The sequence below is a fragment of the Sycon ciliatum genome, chromosome 1 (assembly GCF_964019385.1).
Source record: "Sycon ciliatum chromosome 1, ocSycCili1.1, whole genome shotgun sequence".
Lineage (NCBI taxonomy): Eukaryota > Metazoa > Porifera > Calcarea > Leucosolenida > Sycettidae > Sycon > Sycon ciliatum.
The window spans coordinates 735,774-757,152 of record NC_088643.1 but is presented as its reverse complement, the minus strand read 5'-3'; the positions used below and the strand labels follow the sequence as shown (position 1 = coordinate 757,152).

Here is a 21,379-nt window from a genome sequence, read left to right as displayed (position 1 = left end):
CTTATGCCTGCCTTGGAAAGGCAACGCGTCTGTCAGCATGTCCAGAGCTATCAAGACCCTAGTCAATAAAACATACTTTGCTGCCCACTTCATCCCCGTGTTCACCACGGTACGTGCGTTCATGGTGAGGAAGGATGTCCTACCTCCCCAGCTTTCAAGCCATTTGGTTTATCTCTTTGAGTGCCGGAATTGTGCTGCCCGGTACGTTGGTAGGACTCTTCAACACCTGAACGCACGTATCAGACAACATGTGCCGTTGCACTTATTACCACCAGCAGCCAGAGCAAAGAGGCCAAAGCGTGGTAGGCCGTGTAAGAACCCAGTTAGCTCAGTAGACAAACACGCTGTGCCGACAGCGCCGCCTGTTCCCGTGCCACCACCGGCCCCACCACCTGGGGTGCCGTGGGTGGCTGGGGCTGGGGTGGGTTTGCCATCATTGACCTGGCCACCACTTCTTGACCCACTGCAAACGGCAGCGGAGCCTACTCTAGCACAACATCATCGTCCTGGAATGGAGGAGGGTCCACCGAGAGACACTGAACCTTCACCTCGGCAGTTGCCCTTGCCTCCGCCTGAGCCACCCCATTTACCTTTGGTGACTACCGAGACGGTGGTCCCCCCGGTGCTGGGATCCACGGTGCCGACTGTGTCTGGACAGAGAGGGAGATCATCGACAAACCAAAATGAAACCAATATCCTCACCCATAGACCCAGAAGAAGCACAGCAAACTATTCACTTGAAATTTATGCACGGAATGGACTTGGCCCACGCAAAATGGACAGTGGAAATGGGTGTGCAGTAGCAGAGAACCCAGCAACGGTGACGCGGAGCAGCGGTCAAACGACTTGTGATGCTGGTGGAGATGATGGAGCCATGTTGGAGGCTGATAAGGAGTGCAGTGAGACTGAGCATCAAACGGATGATGAGGAAGTGACTGATGATGATGATGATGGTGGTGATGAGGACGATGATGATGAAGATGAGACGGAGGACGAGGATAAGGCGGAGGAGGTCGAAGGAAAGGAGCGGGATGAGACGGAAGAGAGCGACGTGAGCAAAAAGTCAGCTGTATTTTGTCACTTGTTATCACGTCCAGATTGTCTTGGTGTGTACGATGATTCTCACTTTTCTGTTTTGTGCCGTGCAAGTTATGTTAAGCATTTGAAGGTTCTGGAAGCTGTATGTATTCGTGTGCATAATCCTGTTCTTTGTAAACAAAAGAAGCATGTAGTCGCGCTAAAGTTGTTCTCGTAGCTGGTTATCAGATGTAAATGTTGTGTCATGTTGCACTGTATCACCTCTTGCTTTGTGGCTGCACTCAGTTATATACGTTAGCACTATGTTTGACACCTATTATGTAATGCTGTAGCACTTCCTTTGTTGTTCACACTTTTAATTAATTATGCTGTTATAAAATGTTCTATTGTTGTACACAGTACCCTCAGTTCCGATACTATTCACTGATGAGCAGAACACGAAAATCGATTTTAAATAACATAAAAATCCTTAAAAATTCCATGAACTCGTTGTTGTCTGGCCATGTCTGCATCGATTATACTCCTAATTGCACTAATAAAATTGCTTTCTCTACGCCGACTCTTTAAATAAATAAAAGTGTAGTATTAATAGTACTAGTACTGTAGTAGTATGACATAAGCAAGTACCGTTAGAAGTAGGGTAAGTGAAGTATGACATAACGTCACATAAGCAAGTACAGTACCGATCCAAACTATCCTTCTCGTTGGTGCGTTCAGCTAACGCCAGCCTCCGAGGCCACCGTACCGTGGTCAATGTTTCTTTTTCTAATGTGCCTCCCTTTCTTTTTCTCTCCCTATAATGTGCCTCCCTTTCTTTTTCTCTCCCTATCTCCTTTCCCTCTCTGACAGCATCTTTCTTTTTTTTCCCTTTTAGCTTGCCGTGGTTGGCTATCACCTGACCTCTCATGTTTATTGGCAGTCTTCGGACGGGCCAGGAGATGTTGAATAAATAAATAAATAAATAAATAAATCTGTTGATCAACGTGCTCGTGACGAAACAAGTAGTACAACTTACTAGCCTGTTTGACCTTTTTTGGGTGCAGTCCTGTCACTCGAGTTGAACCTTGGTGTGAAAGTTGTCGCCTGCTGGCGTGGTGACCGGGTGATTTGGGCACCCAGGAGCACGTGACCGCTTGTTCAACCATGTTCGATTGGGAATAAAGGAGGAACGCTGCATCGCATCCTTTTCGGACCAAAACCAGTCGACTCAGCGTCCAAAAGACTACAACATATGGGCCAATCGCGGTCATCCGTGCTTTTATAAGAACGAAATGGCGCTTTTAGTGACATTTTGCATACAAATCCCCATCTAGTAGGGCGCAGTCACCCAGTTTCGGTGGAAGTGCGCGAGTTCGATTGGGATTCAAGTAGGAAGGGAGCGTCTCAGCTTCCTCGGACCACGACCATTCGACTCAGCACCCCGAAGACTACAACTGGTGAAATTTTAATTTTTGCCTTAACTTCCCCTTTAATCATAGCCGCCACAGCAGGACATCCGTCAGGCATGCGCAGTATATGACCAAAGAGTCTCCATCTGGCTAGGCGAACAAAGTTAGTTATTGGTTGTGCTTTGCACCTCTTGTAGAGAGCAGCATAGCTTATTGTTTGTGGCCACCTAATACCGATGAGACTACGCAACTGCCTGCGGTGAAACGAATCCAGTTGGGCCTCGGCCACTGAAGTGGGTGCCCAGGTGCCGCTGTTGTACAGTAAGACTGGAATCACGAATGCGTTGTACAGCGGCCTCAGTCTCAATTCTTCACGCACTAATGTCCTCCGTTTCCAAAGACTATACATTGCTCTGTAGAATGCTGTAGCGAGCTGCTTTCGCCTGGTGATGTCTTCGTCGTCACCAATCAGAGAACCTAACTTTTTCGTCATTCTCCATTCTTCGCACCTTTTTGCAAAGTACAAAAAAGAAAAGGCACGTCAATCCTTTGTCTCATAGTACTAGTCATTAGTGATGTCGTCTGGCAAGAGTAAGCCAAGCACCGCTGTTGTTGTTGTTGTTGATTTTTATTTTACTTCGCAAGGCCAAACGGGCAATGGTGCCCAATTCTATGGAAGCGAATTTCAAAAGGGAGAGAGCTACGGGGAGAGAGAGAGAGAGAGAGAGAGAGAGAGAGAGAGAGAGAGAGAGAGAGAGAGAGAGAGAGAGAGAGAGAGAGAGAGAGTGGGAGGGGGGGGGAAGGAGGGAGATGATAAGCAATTTTGCAGCGTCAACAGAGCGATTTTGCAGTGTTAATAGAGCGATTTTGAAGCGTCAACAGAGGGAACACAAAGAGTTCATAAGCGCACAAGCACGCAGAGAAGAGTAAATGACGTGGTGTGTGGACGGGAAAAGTCAGACAGAGCATTCATTGCAAGGTGTAGGGGATGGAGGCAAGCTTAAATTGCTGGGCAGCCTTGATCTCCCTTACACTCCTTGGGAGAGCGTTCCAGGCCAAGGCTGCCTGAAAGGCCAGGCGAGATCTGCCGGCTTCTGACTGTGCCGAGGGGACAGTGAGGCCCCTGGAAACCTGGTGCCGGGTGGTGCTGCCAGCTGATGGTGAGAATAGGTCCTGGAGGACACTGCTGGCTTTCCCATTGACACAGCGCCACACCAGGACGAGCCGCTTCTGGGCGTAGCACTCGCGAACCCTGTACAGGGACATCCGTTCGAGCAGAGGCTGAGCCGAGGTGTGAGGCGGCAAACCGTATACCGCTCTCGCCGCTCGGTTCTGCAGGACCTGAAGGCGATCAAGCTGCGAAACCTTGAGGGAGGAAGAGAAGGCGTTAGACCCATATAGGAGGTCAGGCATGATGACTGACCTCACATACTGGATGCGACTACTGATGCTCAGACATCTGCGGGACCGCCACAATGCTCCAATCTTCTGCACAACTTTCTTCGCCATCGCGTCAACATGGGGGTCCCACTTCACAGCGGCGTCAAGGGTCACGCCGAGGTACCTTGCTGTTGGGCTCAGGGGAAGCTCTGTCTGGTTGCAGCGGACAGCGACATGCTGACCCGCATTGCGTTGTGGTACAATTGACAGGACCTGGCTCTTCTTGTCATTTAGAAGCAGATGTCGATGCTTGAGCCAGTCAGCGACGTTGGTGACGGCCCCTGATAGGCAGGCTGATGTGGCTAGCACTGATTTTCTGTGGCAGTGCACGGCAATGTCATCGGCAAATTGCAGAGATGGAGCAGGATGGGCTATGGCAGGGACATCACGGGTGTACATGCTAAACAGGATCGGTCCTAGGACCGAGCCCTGAGGTACACCAGATGAGCACTTAGCAGCAACACTGTAGGTGGGGCCAATGCGCACTTGCTGGGTTCGATCGCTTAAGTAGCTGCAGAACCACCGCTGATCCGGGTGCTCCTCTTGGAAAGAAGCCCAGAGGAGTCAAGACGACCACTTGTGATAAGTGGGTCGCCGAGTATGATAGGGAGCTTTCAACTTCTGTTTGGCTGAGCTATGACTATGAGCGCAGTCCCTCAGATCGTAGCGTTGTCGAAAATTTGAAGTGTAAGATGTGTTCCCGTTTTGTTGATAAAATTCGCAGCAGCAAGAATTTTTCTGACTCCTTCGTCGTTGGCTCAAGGAACCTGAAAACGTCAGCCTTCAAAGATCATGCTGCTTCTGAAATGCATCGCCGTGCCATGGCATTGTTTGGCAAGGAGCAGTCAAGCCGAAACCCAATAGAGTATGCGCCAATCGCTCGAGCCTTGTGCAAACTGGATGACGCAGCAGCAGCCAAAGCTTGCAGTGGTAAAACAGTAACTACAGCAATTTTAATAATGCTCTTTTCACGTCGTGATAACATTTCGATGGTATTAATTCTACACTGAACATTGTGTGATTTGATGTGAAAATTTGCATGTCCGGACATGTCCGGCCATTTTTGCAACTGGCAGGACATTGTGTCAGACCTCATTTTAATCCTTAGCGCATGCCCTGCAGTGCTGTTCAAACCTGGCGCGAGATACGCACAGAAGTACGTTTGTACGATTTTCTTGACCCGGGTTGATTTCAACCCGGGGCGAAATTTCAACCCGGGTCAAGCGCAATGCGTCATGTAAACGCGCCATTCATTTTGTGCACATGGCGGGTTGAAATCTGACCCGGGTCGAACTCAATCCGGGATGAAGCGCCTCATGTAAACACAGCCTAAGAACGGAGGACGATGCACCACCTGTACACGTCATCCAGGTACCTGAGGCAGTGACAGTACGAGCTTCAGAACACCATGACACAGCCATACCAGTCCCACCTGCCGCGGGACACGTAACTGAACCCGGTGGTAAAGGAGACAACACAACTCCCCGGAAACCTTTTGTGGCTGCATCTTCTAACAACCATGTGCAACACAACAATAGCCTTGCGTCCAATACAAATGCAGTACATGTAGCCGGCACTGAAGCAGCTGTAACTTCCACTCCAGCTCCTGGATCTTCTGTCCCTACCCCGGTGCCAGATTGGCACGTCGCAGGTGGAAAGTGTTCTACTTTTTCCCCAATAATCTTGCAACAAACCGTCTCCGCTTTTCCCTCTGTCGCAAACCGCTTTAGTGCGCTGGAGCACTCCATGGAGAGGAAGCGTAAGCGAGGATCCAGGAGTGACGCATCATCCAGTGCCGACTTGTCCGCGAAGGCTGTCTGCCCGACCACCAAGACAGACGACTTCTATGGTACAGGGTCGGACTCGGAGGAAGAGTGTGAGGGTGACGACGGCCGCGGTAGGAGCCGTCATGAAGTGGTGCAGTGAACTGCACCTTGAAATAGTATGCTTGAACTGCCTGTGTATTTTTTGTTTTAGGTTTTGGATTCGTTTCTACAAGTAGATGTAGATGTAGTTCTTCCTTATAGATCGATTAAATGAATCCACAATTACATAGAACTACTGTCGGTCGACAGAAGTCTTGTAAACTTGCTTTTCTGAATGTGTGCAGCCTTAGAAAGAAGTTAGGAGAAATCCAAAACTTCATAAACTACCACAATGTAGATATCTTCCGCATTGCTGAAACTTGGCTTTCTGATTTCTGACTCATCCATTCATATACCTCATTATAGACTCTTTAGGCGCGATCGCGGGCACAGACCTGGTGGCGGTATAGCTGTATACAGTCGAGATACCCAGTCCCTGGCTGTTTCCAGACACGCTGAACTTGAGAGTGACACAATCGAAAATCTGATACTCACCTTGAAGACAGAATCCGGTGAACCCATCACCCTGGCTACGTTCTACCTTCCGCCTTCCACTTCTGCTGCAGTATGGCAAGACCTAGAAATCTGTCTGAACAATTTAACCTTGCGACGAAACAACCGCGTGGTCGCCATTGGTGACTTCAATGTGGACATGTGCTCGGGACACAGCCGGATGCACACCATGCTCCAGCGGTTTGATCTGGAAAACCACATCCGGACACCGACAAGAGTAACGGCATCAACTTCCACCCTAATAGATCTGCTCCTCGCCCCTAACTCTCTAGTTGGAACGTGCACGGTCATCAAGTGTGACATCAGCGACCACTACGCATTTGTGGCCAACATTATCGTCGCCACCCGGCAGTCTGAACGAGTCGCATCTCGAAAGAGGCGAGTGTGGCGGATAAACTGGGAGCACTTTAACGCTGACTTGCAGGACTGCAAGCTTGAGATTTTCAGCAAGTCGAATGATGTTGATGCAATGATAAGCGAATGGTACGCAAAGGTTTTACTGCTCTAGATCGTCACGCCCCCTTACAACCTCCTCGTAAGCCGAGGCGCCGACCTTGCCCATGGTTGTGTCCTGAACTTGTATCTGCTGTGCGTCAACGAAACAAGGCCCACCGACTTCTTTCACGCTCTCCAAACGATGTCCGCCTGCGAGAGCAACACCGCACTCTCCGCGCAGCCGCTCGCAAGCTAGATCGGAGGCTAAAGGATCAGTATTTTCAAGCTCGCCTACAGTCGGCCGGAAAGGATGGACGGAAGCTCTGGAATACGATAAACATGGTGACTGGACGAGCGAAAAGTTCAAGCCCACCACAAATACCTGTTGGAATCCTCTCCCGAACTTTTGGCGAAGTTGGACATGACCCTGGACGACCAGACACGCTGTGCGCCAACGCACCATCCGAACGTGAAGCACCAGCATTCATGGAATTTGCGCCTGTTTCGACGGAGGACATTACGGCCCTTCTCCAGTCCGTTGACACGTCAAAAGCGACTGGACATGTTGACTTGCCGGGTATTGTCCTTAGAAACTCGGCATCAATACTGGCTCCCTCGCTCACCATGATTTTCAATACTTCGCTATGTCAGGGGTGTGTTCCCCATCAGTTTAAAATTGCTAATGTGTCGCCGCTATTCAAAGGTGGCGGCCTGGACCCTTGTCAGCCTACTGCGTATCGACCTATTTCTCTACTACCAGTCGTTTCTCGCCTCCTCGAGAAGATCGTCAAAGCTCAGCTTACATCCTTTCTGACCGATCACAGTATTCTCCCTGACTCGCAGTTCGCGTACAGGAAGAACCACAGTACGGAGGACGCTCTTGTGCTACCTGTCAATCGCTGGCTGAAAGCGAAGTATGAGCGCAAACTCACAGGTGTGATATTCGTGGATATGTCTAAGGCTTTCGACTGTGTCAAACACACCATCTTGGCACAGGAGCTATCTGACATTGGGGTCGGCGGTACTGTCCAGATATGGTTCACTAGTTACCTGAGTGAGCGGCTTCAACGCGTAGTTGTGGGCGGAAATTGCTCGGAATACGTCGCATGCAGTCGAGGGGTGCCGCAAGGTCCGTCCTCGGCCCCCTCCTGTTCACACTATACATCCGTAACCTTCGATGCTGCTTGCCCCAGCAGGTCACAAACCAGGAATTTGCAGGCGACATTGCAATTGAAGCCTCGGGCAGTTGCGAACAAGTGTGCTTTTCTCTACGCACAGCCATCACTGGCCTGTTGCAGTGGTTGGAGGACCGCGGACTAATGCTGGACCAAAAGAAAACGCAAGCTCTGTTGATTACCCCAAGAGGCCCAGCCCCTGACACAGATAACATTCGAATTCGCTGTGGGAATGCAGCCCTTGCAGTTGTGGAACGCGGTACCTGGGCGTAATGGTAGATGGGCAGCTCTCCTGGGAGCCTCACGTCAATCACACAGTCCAGCAGGTGCGGAAGTCAGTAGGTGCACTGTGGCGGAGCCGCCGAAGCCTCACCCTGGCGTCAAAGATCCTGTTTTACAGGTCGATGATCCAGGGAAGGTTGTCGTACGCTTCCAACGCCTTTTATCCGCCACTTCAAATTGGCAACATGGAGCCCCTCACACGTCTAACGAAGTGCGCTATCCGCGGCTTCTTCGGTCTGCCACCGTGGTCGCGCACGAGCCCGATCTTTGAACAGCTCCGCCTCACCACCCTGGAGGACATGTTTAACATTAAGCTCTTTGTCCGTCGTTGTCTGTTCTCCCGAGCTAGCTCCCTCTTCACCAGCTTCTTCGTGAGAGTTACTGGTGACCGCACTCGGGGAGCAGCACATCACCTCGTTCGAGTACCATTTTGGCCCGGTCCTGCGGGTCGAGCGAACCATGCAGTTCATCGGCGCAGTCCTGTGGAACCAGCTCCCGCCTGATCTCCGTTCCGAGCCCAGCCACCTTCAGTTCTGTGCCCTGCTAAAAGCGCATCATGGTTCCGTTTAAATGCTTTTCGGCTAGTGTGTTTCTGTGGTAGAGCGGACTGAAGAATAGTAAACGTGTTTTGCAATATATGTATGAAGCTATTTTGTATAGTATGTTACCATTCCGTTTTTGCTTTGGTGTAGCCCTGAGGTAGATTTGCTTATTTATTTCTACCCTTCCTCTCTCCGTACTTCCGCCCCCCCCCCCCTCTCTCATTCCTTTTGTCGTCCACATGTATCAAAGGAGGCGAAATCGCCTGTTTGTGGTGCGACGTTAAATAAACTTCTACAGCAACAACAGCCTGGCGTCCAGGCACAGCAGCCCTAAGCTGGAACAAGGATTGGAGAAGGGGCCTAGCAAGATGTGGGGTCAAGCAGCGGTACACGAAAACATAGAGTTTAAGATTTATGCGCTGTTCAAAAGAATAGAGATGATATTTGCGGAGAACAATTTCAGTAGACACCATACGGTCAAACCAACAATAGCGGAATCATTGGCTCTAGCGGTCAATGACTATCATCTGACCTCGAGACAGCTTCCTGTTTGTGATTGATTTTCATTGGTTTTTTTTTCATTTGAATCGTTTGCAGGCAACCTGCCTACACTCAAGAGAGCACTGCATTTCACACAAATCCATTGGTATCGTTACAACGTTTTTTCATTGTTTATTGTTATAATTATCAATTTTGCAATGGTGACCCCCGTAAGCCCACATAACAGGTAGGGCTGGGTTGGGCCTTTTTCTTACGTTTCGTGTTCTTACTTGGTAACCATTTCGCGAAATCACTTGACAATTGTAAAAAAAAAACTTTTAATGCAGAGTACTAACACTGTACTACTGTTGTGGAAAAAGGGACACAATTATTATGGTTACGAGTTAAGAGTAACTCTCCATCACTGTAGCCAGTGCACATGACTGATAAGCTACTGAAGACAGTGAAGTACTGAGGTCATGGACATGTACATGCCATGCACTGTTCAGTCATGCTGACAAAAAAGTACACACGTAACACCAAGACGGCAAGAGTAACCCCCAAGAGTGTGCAACTCCAGCTATGGCCCATGGGGTCTGCGTCTCTCTGCGACGGCAGAACTTCGCATCACGTGACATTTATTTATTTTATTCCAAGCAACACATACCGCAAAGTCGCGGATAAAAGCCGGGTTTGCATACAAGCACATCGTGGATAGAAGCTTGAAAATCAAACAGGTCAATGCATATAAGCCTGTCGCGCGTAGAAGCCTGGCTTCTATGCAAGCCCGGATCGGCCGATGTGCGTACAAGCCTGGCAAAAATATCAGTGGTGCATATAAGCATGGTTTGCATACAAGCCTGGTTTGCATTGAAGCCTGATGCAGAAAGCGGCTTATGTACTTATAAGCCCGGCTTTTATCCGCGACTTTACGGTATGCGACTGGGGTAGCCAATGACCACTTTGCGTGGCGATTGCAGGGTTTTTATAGCCAACCACGGCTAACAAGGAAAAGAGTCAGAAGTCAAAAAGAAAAAGAAGAAAGAAGCAAATATGGACTAAAATTGTGGTCTACTGGTAAAGCAAGGCGTTCCCGAATCCCGAATGCTGTTAAAGTAGAAAGGCCCTTTGTCTCCTGGTGCAGCAAAAGCCAATGCAAATAGCCATTGAAAGGGGGGGGGGGGTGTATCAATGCAGAAGAGCGGGCCAGAGGAAGGGAGAGTTGGTTCCTAGTGGAGCTACCCCGTCGGAATCTGTCAAATTGTTAAAAGATGCGGGGGTATTTTGGAAAGTCGAATTTATTATTATTATTATTGCTTGCATGTGCGCGTTGGAGTCAACCATGCAAGCATGATTCACAACGTTGCTTATGCTGAACATGATAAACAGGACTATGACAGGGAACAAATTGAGCTAGAACGATGATATAATTATGATAATTTTTTCATCATAATATTATACAATGTAGCTCATGGGTATTGAAGATATGTCATTTATGAATATGTCTATGTGTCATTGAATATTGCAACCTGACTGTCCGACACTGTAAATCATGTCCTGTACACGCATGAGATTTTCGTCGTCACCCCCCCCCCCCCCCCCAGCAAAGCAAGCTGCGCTCGTCTCAGAAGCAGGGGAGGGCCATCGTTCTTTTCGTACCCGGAATCCCGGCCCCTAGGGGCCGGGTACGAAAAGAACGATGCTTGTTTCAGGGATATCCGGATGACAAAAACCTTTGCGACGACCCCTAATGTGGGTCGGCCTGCAACAGCTTTCGTCGACCAAAGGTTCGTAGATCTGGCACCGTGAAAATATACGGAAGGTAAATGATAGGCATCAATGATAGGCATCAATGAGCTGTGCCATCATTCCAACACACCTAAGTTAAAAGAGAATAATTTTCCAATATTGAAGTATCCAGCATCGAAACCACAATCGGCATAACAAGAAATGAAATGTACGAGTGTAACAGTAATAGTGAAGAAATCAGAGCTCAAAGCCTCAAACGTACATTTCTCAACGAACCCAACCCCAAGTCCAGGTCAAAGAAGTGCAAGAATGGGAATTGCAATGCTCATCTGTATGTAAGGGTGTCAAGCATGCAATAAAAATAATATGTAACGATTTACTGCAACTTGTAATCTCACTCGTTAATGGGCAATACCGGCTTGATACATGACGTCACGGCTGATGCCGTTCAATCATTTTATTAGCCAGTATTACCGTTGTACTCGCTCGCACTCAGGCAGTAATCCATACATACCACGGGATGTTAGAAGGTACACACGCACACAACGGCAGTGCAGGTGTGCAATAGATTTCAGCGACAATGCGGATGATGGAGGATATCCGGCCAGCAAGACATACAGCATAGCATCACACGATCAGCACACCAGCCAGGCAATATAATACACCGCCTGAACACATGACGAGAGCAAGACAATTTAAGCAGAAAATAGATTCAAATCATAGTCATCGAGTAAGTAATTTTCATAGGGCAAAACGACACAAATAACACCCACCTACTGGCAGCTATGTACAGTTGAGAAGATATGAGACAAGATGAAAAAATCAGTTGGGCATCAATGTTGAAAATAAAACCTCTAAAGCCGTGGCCACACAGGCAGGGTTCACACAAAAATGTGCATGTTTAAAAGGGCGAAGTTTAAAACCCAAAAAAAGGTTTAAGTGTGAGTTCTTGACTAAAGCAACAGTTTCACTCAGGCGTTAAAAAGACAGCAAAACAGGATAGTCAATAGCACGCAAGGAGACAACATAAAGAGGGCAGACTCGCCCACCTAAGGTGAATCTGAAAACGGGGATAAAAAAAACCGGACAATAGAATGACACTCAATGTTAGCACCAGTGTGGCGAAAATGTATGGTTTCGTATTCACGGCACTGCATGCATAGGCACACGTAGACACAAGCCCCGGTGAATTCAGAGCAAACGTCAGCGTAGTTCTTATGCGTATATAGTGGGTCACTTGTAGGATATATTGACAGGCATAGTGTTCTCCTCAAGACAGACGACAGAGTTACAGAGTGTTGATCAGATGCTCCAGCTTATCACCAGATGAAGAGCATGGATCGGCCAGGACATCATCAACAGGGTTTACCATTGACGGCAAACTGTTATAACCCGACAGCGATGGCGAACTGGTCATCATGGGATCCGACAGCAGCTTCTCAAAGCCACCAAGTTCAGATGGCATCATGCTTGGTGAAGGCTGCATAGTACTAGGTAGGCCAGCTAGAGATCCAACTGGTGATGGCGAGGACTTTAGCGCACCGGCAGATGCATTCGATAAGATGTTGTTCGCAGCTGGTGGAGATGTGCTATTTGCCATTTGCTGCAGAACATTGGCTGAGCTAGCCGACGATGGCATTCCAAGGGCAACATCTGCGATTCCAGAATCGGAAGACAGACTGGAAGCAGCGTGGCCAGAAGCAGCAGCACTCAGAGCTTGCTGCTGTTGCTGAAGTGCCTGCGACTGCTCATGCTGCTGTCGCTGCTGCTGCTCTTGGAGTTGTTGGATCTGCTGCATCTGCTGTAATTGCTGCTGTTGCTGTTCACTGGTAGCCTGCAATTGCTGTTTGTGCTGCTGTTGAAGCTGCAATTGTTGAATCTGCCGAAGGTGTTGCAGTTGCTGTGTGGCTGGCTGTTGCTGCTGTTGCAGTTGCAGCTGGAACTGCTGCAGTTTGTCAGTAACAGCATTAGCTTGCTGGGCAAGCGACATCTGCTGCTGCTGCTGCTGAAGTGACTGCTGATCTGATGTTGCCTGTTGCCTTTGCTGCATTAGCTGTTGGTACTGCTTTTGTTGCTGCTAAAGACGTTTCTGCTGCTTCTTTCGAATGTAGCTAATAAGCATGGCCCTGGCTTGATTGGCAGGTAGATGATGTGACTTGGAGTACTCTTGAACTGCTTGCTGAGAAGGAAACTCGGCCTGCGCACCGCCCAGCGTTCCGTTGTTCGCAGCGCCCTGAGTAGCGACACCAGGTTGGGACTGAATATTTCGAAGCATGAGCGCTAACTTTTGCTGACGGTCTGCCTCCACCAGCTGCTGACGGTTGAGATCTCCCCGCTGCTGTTGCTGTTGCTGCTGCTGTTGCTGTTGATGTTGCTTCGCCTGCTGTTGCGTCTTTGATGCCAGTGCCTGCATTTGCATTTGGTGCATACGTTGGCGTTGAAGCTGTTGCTGCTGCTGGGGACTGAGCGCCTTGCTGTCATTCATTATAATGCGCATCAGCTGAGAGTTAGCAGCAGAACTTTGACCGGTATGCTGAGCAGCTGCTGGATTCAGGCCCATGGCAGCAGCTGCAGCATTAAACTGCTGGCTACTGGCTGCAAGAGTTGGCGATGCACTGTTAGGCGGCTGCAATAAAGACGCTGCAGACGGCAGACTCTGCATAGATGTGACAGCTAGGGACTGCTGGATATTACCAGATAACCACTGTGGTTGGACCTCAGTTGATTGGAACTCGGTGTAGATACCTGATCTGGGGTAGCCATACGCTTCCCAATCTCACTCGCTGTATTGTTGCCAGCACTAGATTCAGCAGGAGTCTGCTACTGTTGCTGCTGCTGCTGCTGCAGAATTGCGGGTGCACTGCTGTCACCCATGTTCATGGCTGCCATCCGGCGCTGCATAAGTATATTCTGCATATGCCGGCCCTTCATTGCTCGCTGCTGTTTTCGTTGCTTGAAATTCGTACAAAGCGGCACTGGACATGGTGAGGATTTGCAGTGCTTAGCGTGATAGCAACATAGAAGCAGGAGCTGACGGCATATTTGACAGTTTCCATTAGACTTGAGCTTGCAAGTGCGGATATGGACAACTACTCTCTTCATTTTGCCACAACTCGGTTCGCTACAGGTTCCTTCGGGGGCTGAGCATTGGCACGCATGAACAAGACTGTCCAGACACCGCTTGATGTAGCAGCGCTGGTTCTTAGGTTGCTGAGATTTTCCCGTGGCACCTTCAAAGCTTTCATCACCACCGACCATGTTGTGGATCTGCTCCATCGGGTGATCATGGCCGTGTTCCTGATAGCACTTAGAACACAGGTCATAATCCTAGCACAAGGAGGCACAAACACGTACAAAGCACAAACACATACAAAACAACAATCGGATACAGAATGGAGGCAGATTTGGACACTACTGGTGAGTAAAGAAACTGCAATCTGCAGGTGTTGCATGTTGTACAGAAGAAGCTACATTCATGTGGATAAAAATTCTATCGTGTACCTCTGTGTACAGTCTACTCTAGAAGAACTAAGAGAACTTGAGACAACAGATACAAACAAAATCTGGAAACACACACACACTGGTCAATAGCAATATTTGCCACGGCAGACTTACCTCACACACTGTGCAATGGGAACGACTTCCAATAATGGCAGCAGAGCATTTATTGCAGAAGTAGCCGAAGACATTGGACTGGCCGTGCAGCTCAATGAGCATGCACATCGTAGTGTACCGCGCGCGGCGCACAGACGAAAACTCAAAACGGTTCTCGCGACAGTAGGTAAGAAATGAGTCCCGGCCCTCCATCAGATCGCCACTTCGCAGCTCGTCCACATCCTGTATGGGCTCGAGGTCCGCAACCTTGTTCGCAGGTATCAGTCGAATGGTGAAGAACACCTGGCCAAAGAGAACAAGAATAAAGCTAATTATATTATGTGGCAGCAACGAATACAACAAATAGGGGTAGGACACAATGCCAGCAACCTCCAAGGAGCTAGGAACTACTAGGGCATGATCTAAGTTACTACAGTCTATTCATTGGAAACAGTCCCGCTGGCTTTTGAAAGTTTGATTTGGGCCGAATTGAGGATCAAAAACACACTTTAAATCTCAAAAATCTGGGTTTGGGATCTGCTTCTCCATACATTTTGCCATAGCATACCTGTCCCAATTTCTATTTACCCTGTTCTTGGACTTTTCTGGCCTCAAATGTGGCAAGGAGTAATTGCATAGGTCACACAATGCAGGATGTACTGTTGTTTTCACAATATCTACAACTATGTGCGGGAGACACCAACAACTATGTGCGGGAGACACCAACAACTATGTGCGGGAGACACCAACAACTATGTGCGGGAGACACCAACAACTATGTGCGGGAGACACCAACAACTATGTGCGGGAGACACCAACAACTATGTGCGGGAGACACCAACAACTATGTGCGGGAGACACCAACAAGTTAGGGTGCCAGTTTCCAATGAATGGACTGTAGAAGGTATTATGCTACTAGCAGAACTAGCAGAACTGGTCTCGCTAAAGGAGTAACAGCCGAAGGCAATATTTCACAAACCAGTACCATAATGATATACACCATGATACTGAACAAACAAGTTAAGTAAAGTTCGTGGAAAAGCGCGAGCTCCGGTGGGGGGAGCGAACATCTTTCTATGCTATTTACACCCCGAAGAAACGCATGTGTAATCGAACTTGTCAGCGCAGCCAACGAGAGACCGGAAACGTAGCGCAAAGAAAGAGTGAAACACACAAAACAGCGACCTACATCTTTGTGCTTCTCCACCAGGGTCAGCACACGCACAGCGACATCCCTCTTCTGTGCTGGCTTGCTCTTCTGCAGCCCGCTCTTGTTGCCAGACTTCCGTGAGCATCCCTTCTTGCCACTCTTCTGCTTGACATGTTGGGCAATATACAGGCACACAACAACATACCTCATCGGTTGTAGCAACTTCGGCGATGATTTTAAGAAAGTTCGTTGCTCTCAATGTTCGAGAGTGCACCTTTCCCACTTTTCCGTTCAGTGGACTCATTATGTGCTCTGGATGGTGTTGTCGTAAGTCAGTTACGGGTCAAGTCAGCAGGAAAAGCGTAAGCAACCAACGCATGAGGTAGTTTCTTCAAAATTCCGTAGCGGTGAGTTGTTACAATTAAAAACACATGAATCCCATGCACTCCACCATCTCAGCAGCATTGAACCATTCAAATTGCCAATAGTCACAAGACGAACTACTACTGATGCCAAAATGACATCCGCCCAGTGTGGTAAAAGGTTTGGGGTGGAGTTTATTATAAGTGTTCGAAAAAGATGTAAAAAATCAGCTGTTAAGCCGCACTGGAGACAATGCACACCTCGGCCTCAGCTGCAATCTTCTTCTCTTCTTCCTCCTCCTTTCTTATGTCCTGGATGATCTGCTCAACCATGTTAGGCCAGTAATCACCCTCAAAGTATGGCAAACCGGAGGGTACGCTGACTCCATCTTGAAGTGTAGACTGGTGAATATTCTGAAAGATCAAAAAAGTGAGAAAGGATGACCAACATTAGACTGCAAGTATATCCTCACAAAGAACATGCACAACTGTCGTAAATTCAATACGTAGATCACTGACGCTACACTGGCATCTTCTGTATGTACTCCCATGTTGTTTGATACCCTTTGGATGAGGTATCGGTGGCAGATACTGGGCTTCCTACTGAACCCCGACAAAACGCAACTATTAATCGTCCACCGGAAGACAACCCCAGTTCCACCTACCTTCACTGTCATCTGTGGTAACTTCCCAGTATCTCCTTCCCAGTGTGTCTGTTACCTTGGAGTGCTAGTTGACCAGCACCTTGCCTTCAAGGAGCAGGTCGGGAAAGTTGTAGCTGACGTCAACCGTAAGCTGGCCGCATTCCACAGAATACGACATCACATGACCACCCAGGCACAACGCTCCTTTTACCTAAGCATTATCCAATCCACCATGGAGTACGCCAGCAACTGCTACGTTCACACGATATCAGCAACCCTATACAACACACTCATTCGATGCTTCAAGCGTAGCCTCAGGATTACATTTGGCTACCCACCATGCCACCCAACAGCCACCATTTGTCACCGCCACAAAATCATTCCTGTCGCCATCCGTTATAAGCTATAACCTAAAAATATGTTGCAATGTCTATCAATGTGTGCATGGCCGCCGCAGCCCTCTACTAGCCGAGCTTTTTGTACTTAGATCAAATAGCAACTATACCAATGCCTTGACCAGGGGACAGTCCGCCCCGGCTTTAGCCCTGCCTAATGCTTCGTCACGGTATGGTTTCTATGCTTTGCCCTACCTGGCTGCTGACAGGTGGAAATCGCTTCCAGCAGCATGCCGCCAGGCAGCCTCCTTTGCAATGTTCAACAGTACTCTTCGCAGCCTCTTTTGCAACACATAATGGCACAGTATGCAGCCACCGTTTTCTTTTTTCTTTACTCTATTTCAGTCACTTACGGCTTTCTTCATTCAGCTCTATTCCACACACTTACCTAGGGTACCCTGTAAAAAGACTCACAGTCTGTGGGGATTGCCCTAGTAAAATAATAAATACTACTACTACTACTACTACTACTATCTGAACAAGCGTTTCGGAAACAGCAGTTTTAATATAGCTACAAAGACAACAAATTGCACAGTAAGCATTTCATATATGTCGACACTGACTACGGCATTCCGCCCTCATCTAACAAAAGAGAAATAGTAATGACCGAGTTTGAATTATTTTATCGCAAGATACATGAATTCTCCCCAAGTTCGGAGGCACAGAAGTCAATATGCGATGCTACCATCAGAGCGCTCGGTGAAGAACATGCGCACAAACCACCTGACCTGAAGTCCTTCTCATTGTCGAAAGAGCACCTAAAAGCACGCCGAGAACTCTTAAATCGCCACGATATCATTGTTACACGTCCGGATAAAGGCCGTGCGACGGTCTTGATAACCCATGAGGATTACATTAACAAAATGGCCACCATCCTGCAAGACACAACGAAATTCCAGCTTATTGGCCCTGTCTCCATGCATGATAGAACAGCCACAGTGGAAGCACACCTAGCATCATATCTTAAGAAACTCAAACTGCAGGAGGAAATTACAAAATCCGAGTTCCTGAGAATGAAGCCTATTGGTTCTGCACGACCGAGATTGTATGGACTCTCTAAGATTCATAAGACATCTTGTCCGCTTCGCCCCATCTTGTCGATGACTGCTTCACCGCAGTATGGTATCTCGAAGTGGTTATGTGGCATGCTGCAGCCGGTCCAGGAACATTTTTGTAAGCGCAATGTAAAGGACACGTTTGCTTTTGTTGACATGCTTCACAATAATCCCATACCTTCGGATACTCATATGTGCTCGTTTGATGTCGTGAGTCTCTTCACTAATGTGCCTGTCATGGAGACTATTGACATTTGTGCCCAAGCCTTGTACCACAATAACGACATTGATGATACTAGTACTCCTTGGCTCCCAGAAGAGGCATTCCGGAGTTTGATGACACAGGTTACGCTTGGCGTGGAATTCTCTTTCAACGATATAATGTATAAGCAAGTGGACGGAGTGGCCATGGGGTCGCTGCTGGGACCTGTATTAGCCAACATTTTCGTAGGGTAATACCGTATTGCGAGTCGAGAATTGAAGCGTGTATGTGACCAGATCTGGACGTAAGGTTCGTAGATGATTCATTCACATATTTCGATAACAAAGAGCAAAGCGAAGTGTTCCTGGAGTTACTTAACAACCTGCATCCTGCCCTGCAATTTACTTGCGAGCACGAGCAGTCTGGAAAACTGGCTTTTTTGGATGTGCAAGTCGAGAAGACTGATACTTGTACCGTCACCTCGGTCTACCGCAAGCCAACCTTCACAGGACAGTATATAGTTTATGATTCATACTGTTCCACACAATACAAATTGAATCTTGTTCGCAACCTTGTCGATCGCGCAAAGCGCATTTGCTCTGAGAGCAAACTGTCGGCAGAGTTGGACTTCCTCAAATCAATTTTCATTAAGAACGGTTATCCAGATCATGTGCTCAACAAAATACTCCATGCCACGGTGAATGACAAAGAACCGACCGTTGGTCCAGATAGGTGCCCTATCTATTTGTGTCTGCCCTGGAAAGGTCAAGAACCTATTAATGTTTGCCGAGCCAACTTAGCCATCTGGTTTACCAGTTTGATTGCCGGCAGTGTGGTAGCCGGTATGTTGGTAGGACTGTTCAACACCTGTACACACGCATCAAACAACACGTACCATTGAAGATTCTACCGGAATCCCAGCGCTCTACGCGACCTAGACGCGGCCGGCCTAGAAAGAATCCAGTGCAGCCTCCAAAGCAGACTTCGGAATCGACTGACAGCATTTCGACTGCACCCATGTCTACATCAGCTCCTCAGCACAGTGGGTGTGACAGGCCGAGGAACGTTCCTTTGCCAGTGGTGTCTCCTACACTCGTGTTGCGATCAGAACCGTCAACTATTAGAGCACCTGGCGTGGAACCATCCATGGTGGATGTGGCAGATCCACAGTCAACATGCAATGATCTGATACCAACGGCCGGCTCGCCACAGAAAATCTCGGGACCAGTGGCGACCAGATCCATGTGTTTACGACCGCGTCGTACAGCTGTGGACTACACGGTTTTCTTCAGTGGTGGTGGCGTGCGGGCTGCGGGGCCGGTTGGAGTAGGCAACCGGAAACGAGCACGGAGGTCAGCGGACGAAGAGGAGGATGCGGAGCATGATGATGAGTCGGTGGAGTAGGGAGGAGGTGACCAGGTGCTAACACGGAGGTCGGTGGATGGGGGAGAAGAGGAGGAGCGTTCAGATGAGTCAGTTGGAGAAGTTGATACTTAGGATGAAGCGGATGGCGATGAGGCTGGTGAGGTCGGGTGTGATTGTGACCTGGAGTTGGATGTGAAGAAATCGGCAGTTTACAGGATTTGGTGGGTCATCCTGATTGTTGTCATTCGTACTCGGATTCTTCTTTCACTGTGTTGTGCCGTGCGAGTCTACTCATATTATGCAGCTTAAAGTTTTAGAGGCAATCTTCAATCACTTGTACAAGCCAGTGTTGTGTGTACAGAAGGAAAGTGTTATCACCCTCAAATTGTTTACGTTGTTTACGTAGTGTATGGTGCGAGTGTTGTGAGTATGAGCGCGACGCTGGACTGCATACGGCGGTTGTCTGTATTGATTTGAAAAAGCGTTCGATATGGTGAAGCATCAGCAGCTTCTTCTTGCTCTCGCAGCTGTCGGTATTTCGGGAGCGGCCCTGGCCTGGTTCCGATCATACCTTTGTGCCAGACAACAGAGGGTGGTTACCCACACTGGAACATCTCCGTTGGTGGCAATCACTAGAGGCGTGCCACAGGGCACCATTCTGGGTCCAGTTCTATTTAACATCTATGTACGGAAGCTCCCATTGACAGCAGAGGCCTTTTCTTGCAAGCTCCCGATGTTCGCTGACAACATGACGTTGTATGCCAGCAGACGTACACAAGCCGAGGCCGTCGCTACCGTTACTGATTCGTTATCTGCAATTTCTATGGATCTAGACGAGCTTGGGCTGCGCATTAATACAACAAAGACTGTAACTTTGATGATTTCTAAGTCTTCTCAACCCCTCTCAACTCCAATCGTTTTTAACCAACAGCCTCTGACTCAAGTGTCTAGCACGAGAATCCTGGGAGTCATTGTAGACAGTGATGTTTCTTGGTCTGGTCACATAGACTTTATCGTTAGGAAGACTTGCACAAAAGTTGGCGCTCTTCGACGGTGTTTTCGGCAACTAAGTTTGAAGGCAACACGGCAGTTTATCCTCTCTGTTATCCTGCCTGACTTACTATACTGCTGCTCTTGCTTTGCAATGAAGCTATCCGCCAAGGACCGACAGCGACTCTCGTCCGTTTATCGTCGTTCTGTACGCGCTGCTTGTGGCTCGAAACTACAAGATGACGTCATGCCGCTGTTGGCTAGATTGTCGATTGATCCATTTGAACATTACCTTATTCGTAGCATTGCAAAATTTATCCATGTTAATCATGTCGTTTTCCCTCTCCCAAATCTGATGGACCTTTTCCCTCAAGTTTCAACCGGCCCTAGGACAACAAGAAGCTCTTTTAATGCTGCTATTGCAATATCTAAATTCCGGACGACTGACGGTGTCAATTCCTTTTCAAATCGTGCTGCACTGTTCTTTAATTCTTTGCCTGTGGAGTGGCGCACCCAGCACAGCACTACATTTGCTAAGCACCTTCCGGCCATGCTAAAAGACGCAGCGTCTTTTCAGAAGCATTTTGATCTTCTTTTCAGCAAACGCCCTCATTGATCTGCACCGCCTGTACTGTATAACTGTGTTTACTGCGTTCCTAGTTTGAATTCGTTTTTAAAAACATCTCTTTAATTCTTGCCTTATCCCATATGACCA

The 21,379-nt window shown here is 48.4% G+C and overlaps 2 protein-coding genes across 2 annotated transcripts in view; both read right to left on the bottom strand.

The window, feature by feature from the left end:
* Positions 1–11,349: 11,349 nt before the first annotated feature.
* LOC135809783 (mediator of RNA polymerase II transcription subunit 15-like) lies at positions 11,350–12,957 on the bottom strand. The gene has a single exon (XM_065323216.1). The coding sequence runs from the start codon at positions 12,955–12,957 to the stop codon at positions 12,196–12,198; it is 762 nt and encodes a 253-aa protein (XP_065179288.1). The 3' UTR covers positions 11,350–12,195.
* A 760-nt stretch (positions 12,958–13,717) lies between these two features.
* LOC135809794 (histone acetyltransferase p300-like) overlaps positions 13,718–21,379 on the bottom strand; it is a 32,052-nt gene continuing 24,390 nt past the window's right edge. The window contains exons 21-24 of the mRNA XM_065323224.1: positions 16,275–16,427; positions 15,691–15,816; positions 14,523–14,804; positions 13,718–14,234 (exon numbers count right to left, since the gene is read on the bottom strand). Of these exons, the coding sequence (XP_065179296.1) occupies positions 13,728–14,234; positions 14,523–14,804; positions 15,691–15,816; positions 16,275–16,427 (1,068 nt within the window). The 3' untranslated portion in view covers positions 13,718–13,727. The remainder of the gene's footprint in view (positions 14,235–14,522; positions 14,805–15,690; positions 15,817–16,274; positions 16,428–21,379) is intronic.

What these genes read in the sequence shown, in the direction of transcription:
- LOC135809783 (XM_065323216.1), bottom strand. Translation starts at nt 12,957, where the DNA reads ATGCAGCAAAGGCAACAGGCAACATCAGATCAGCAGTCACTTCAGCAG.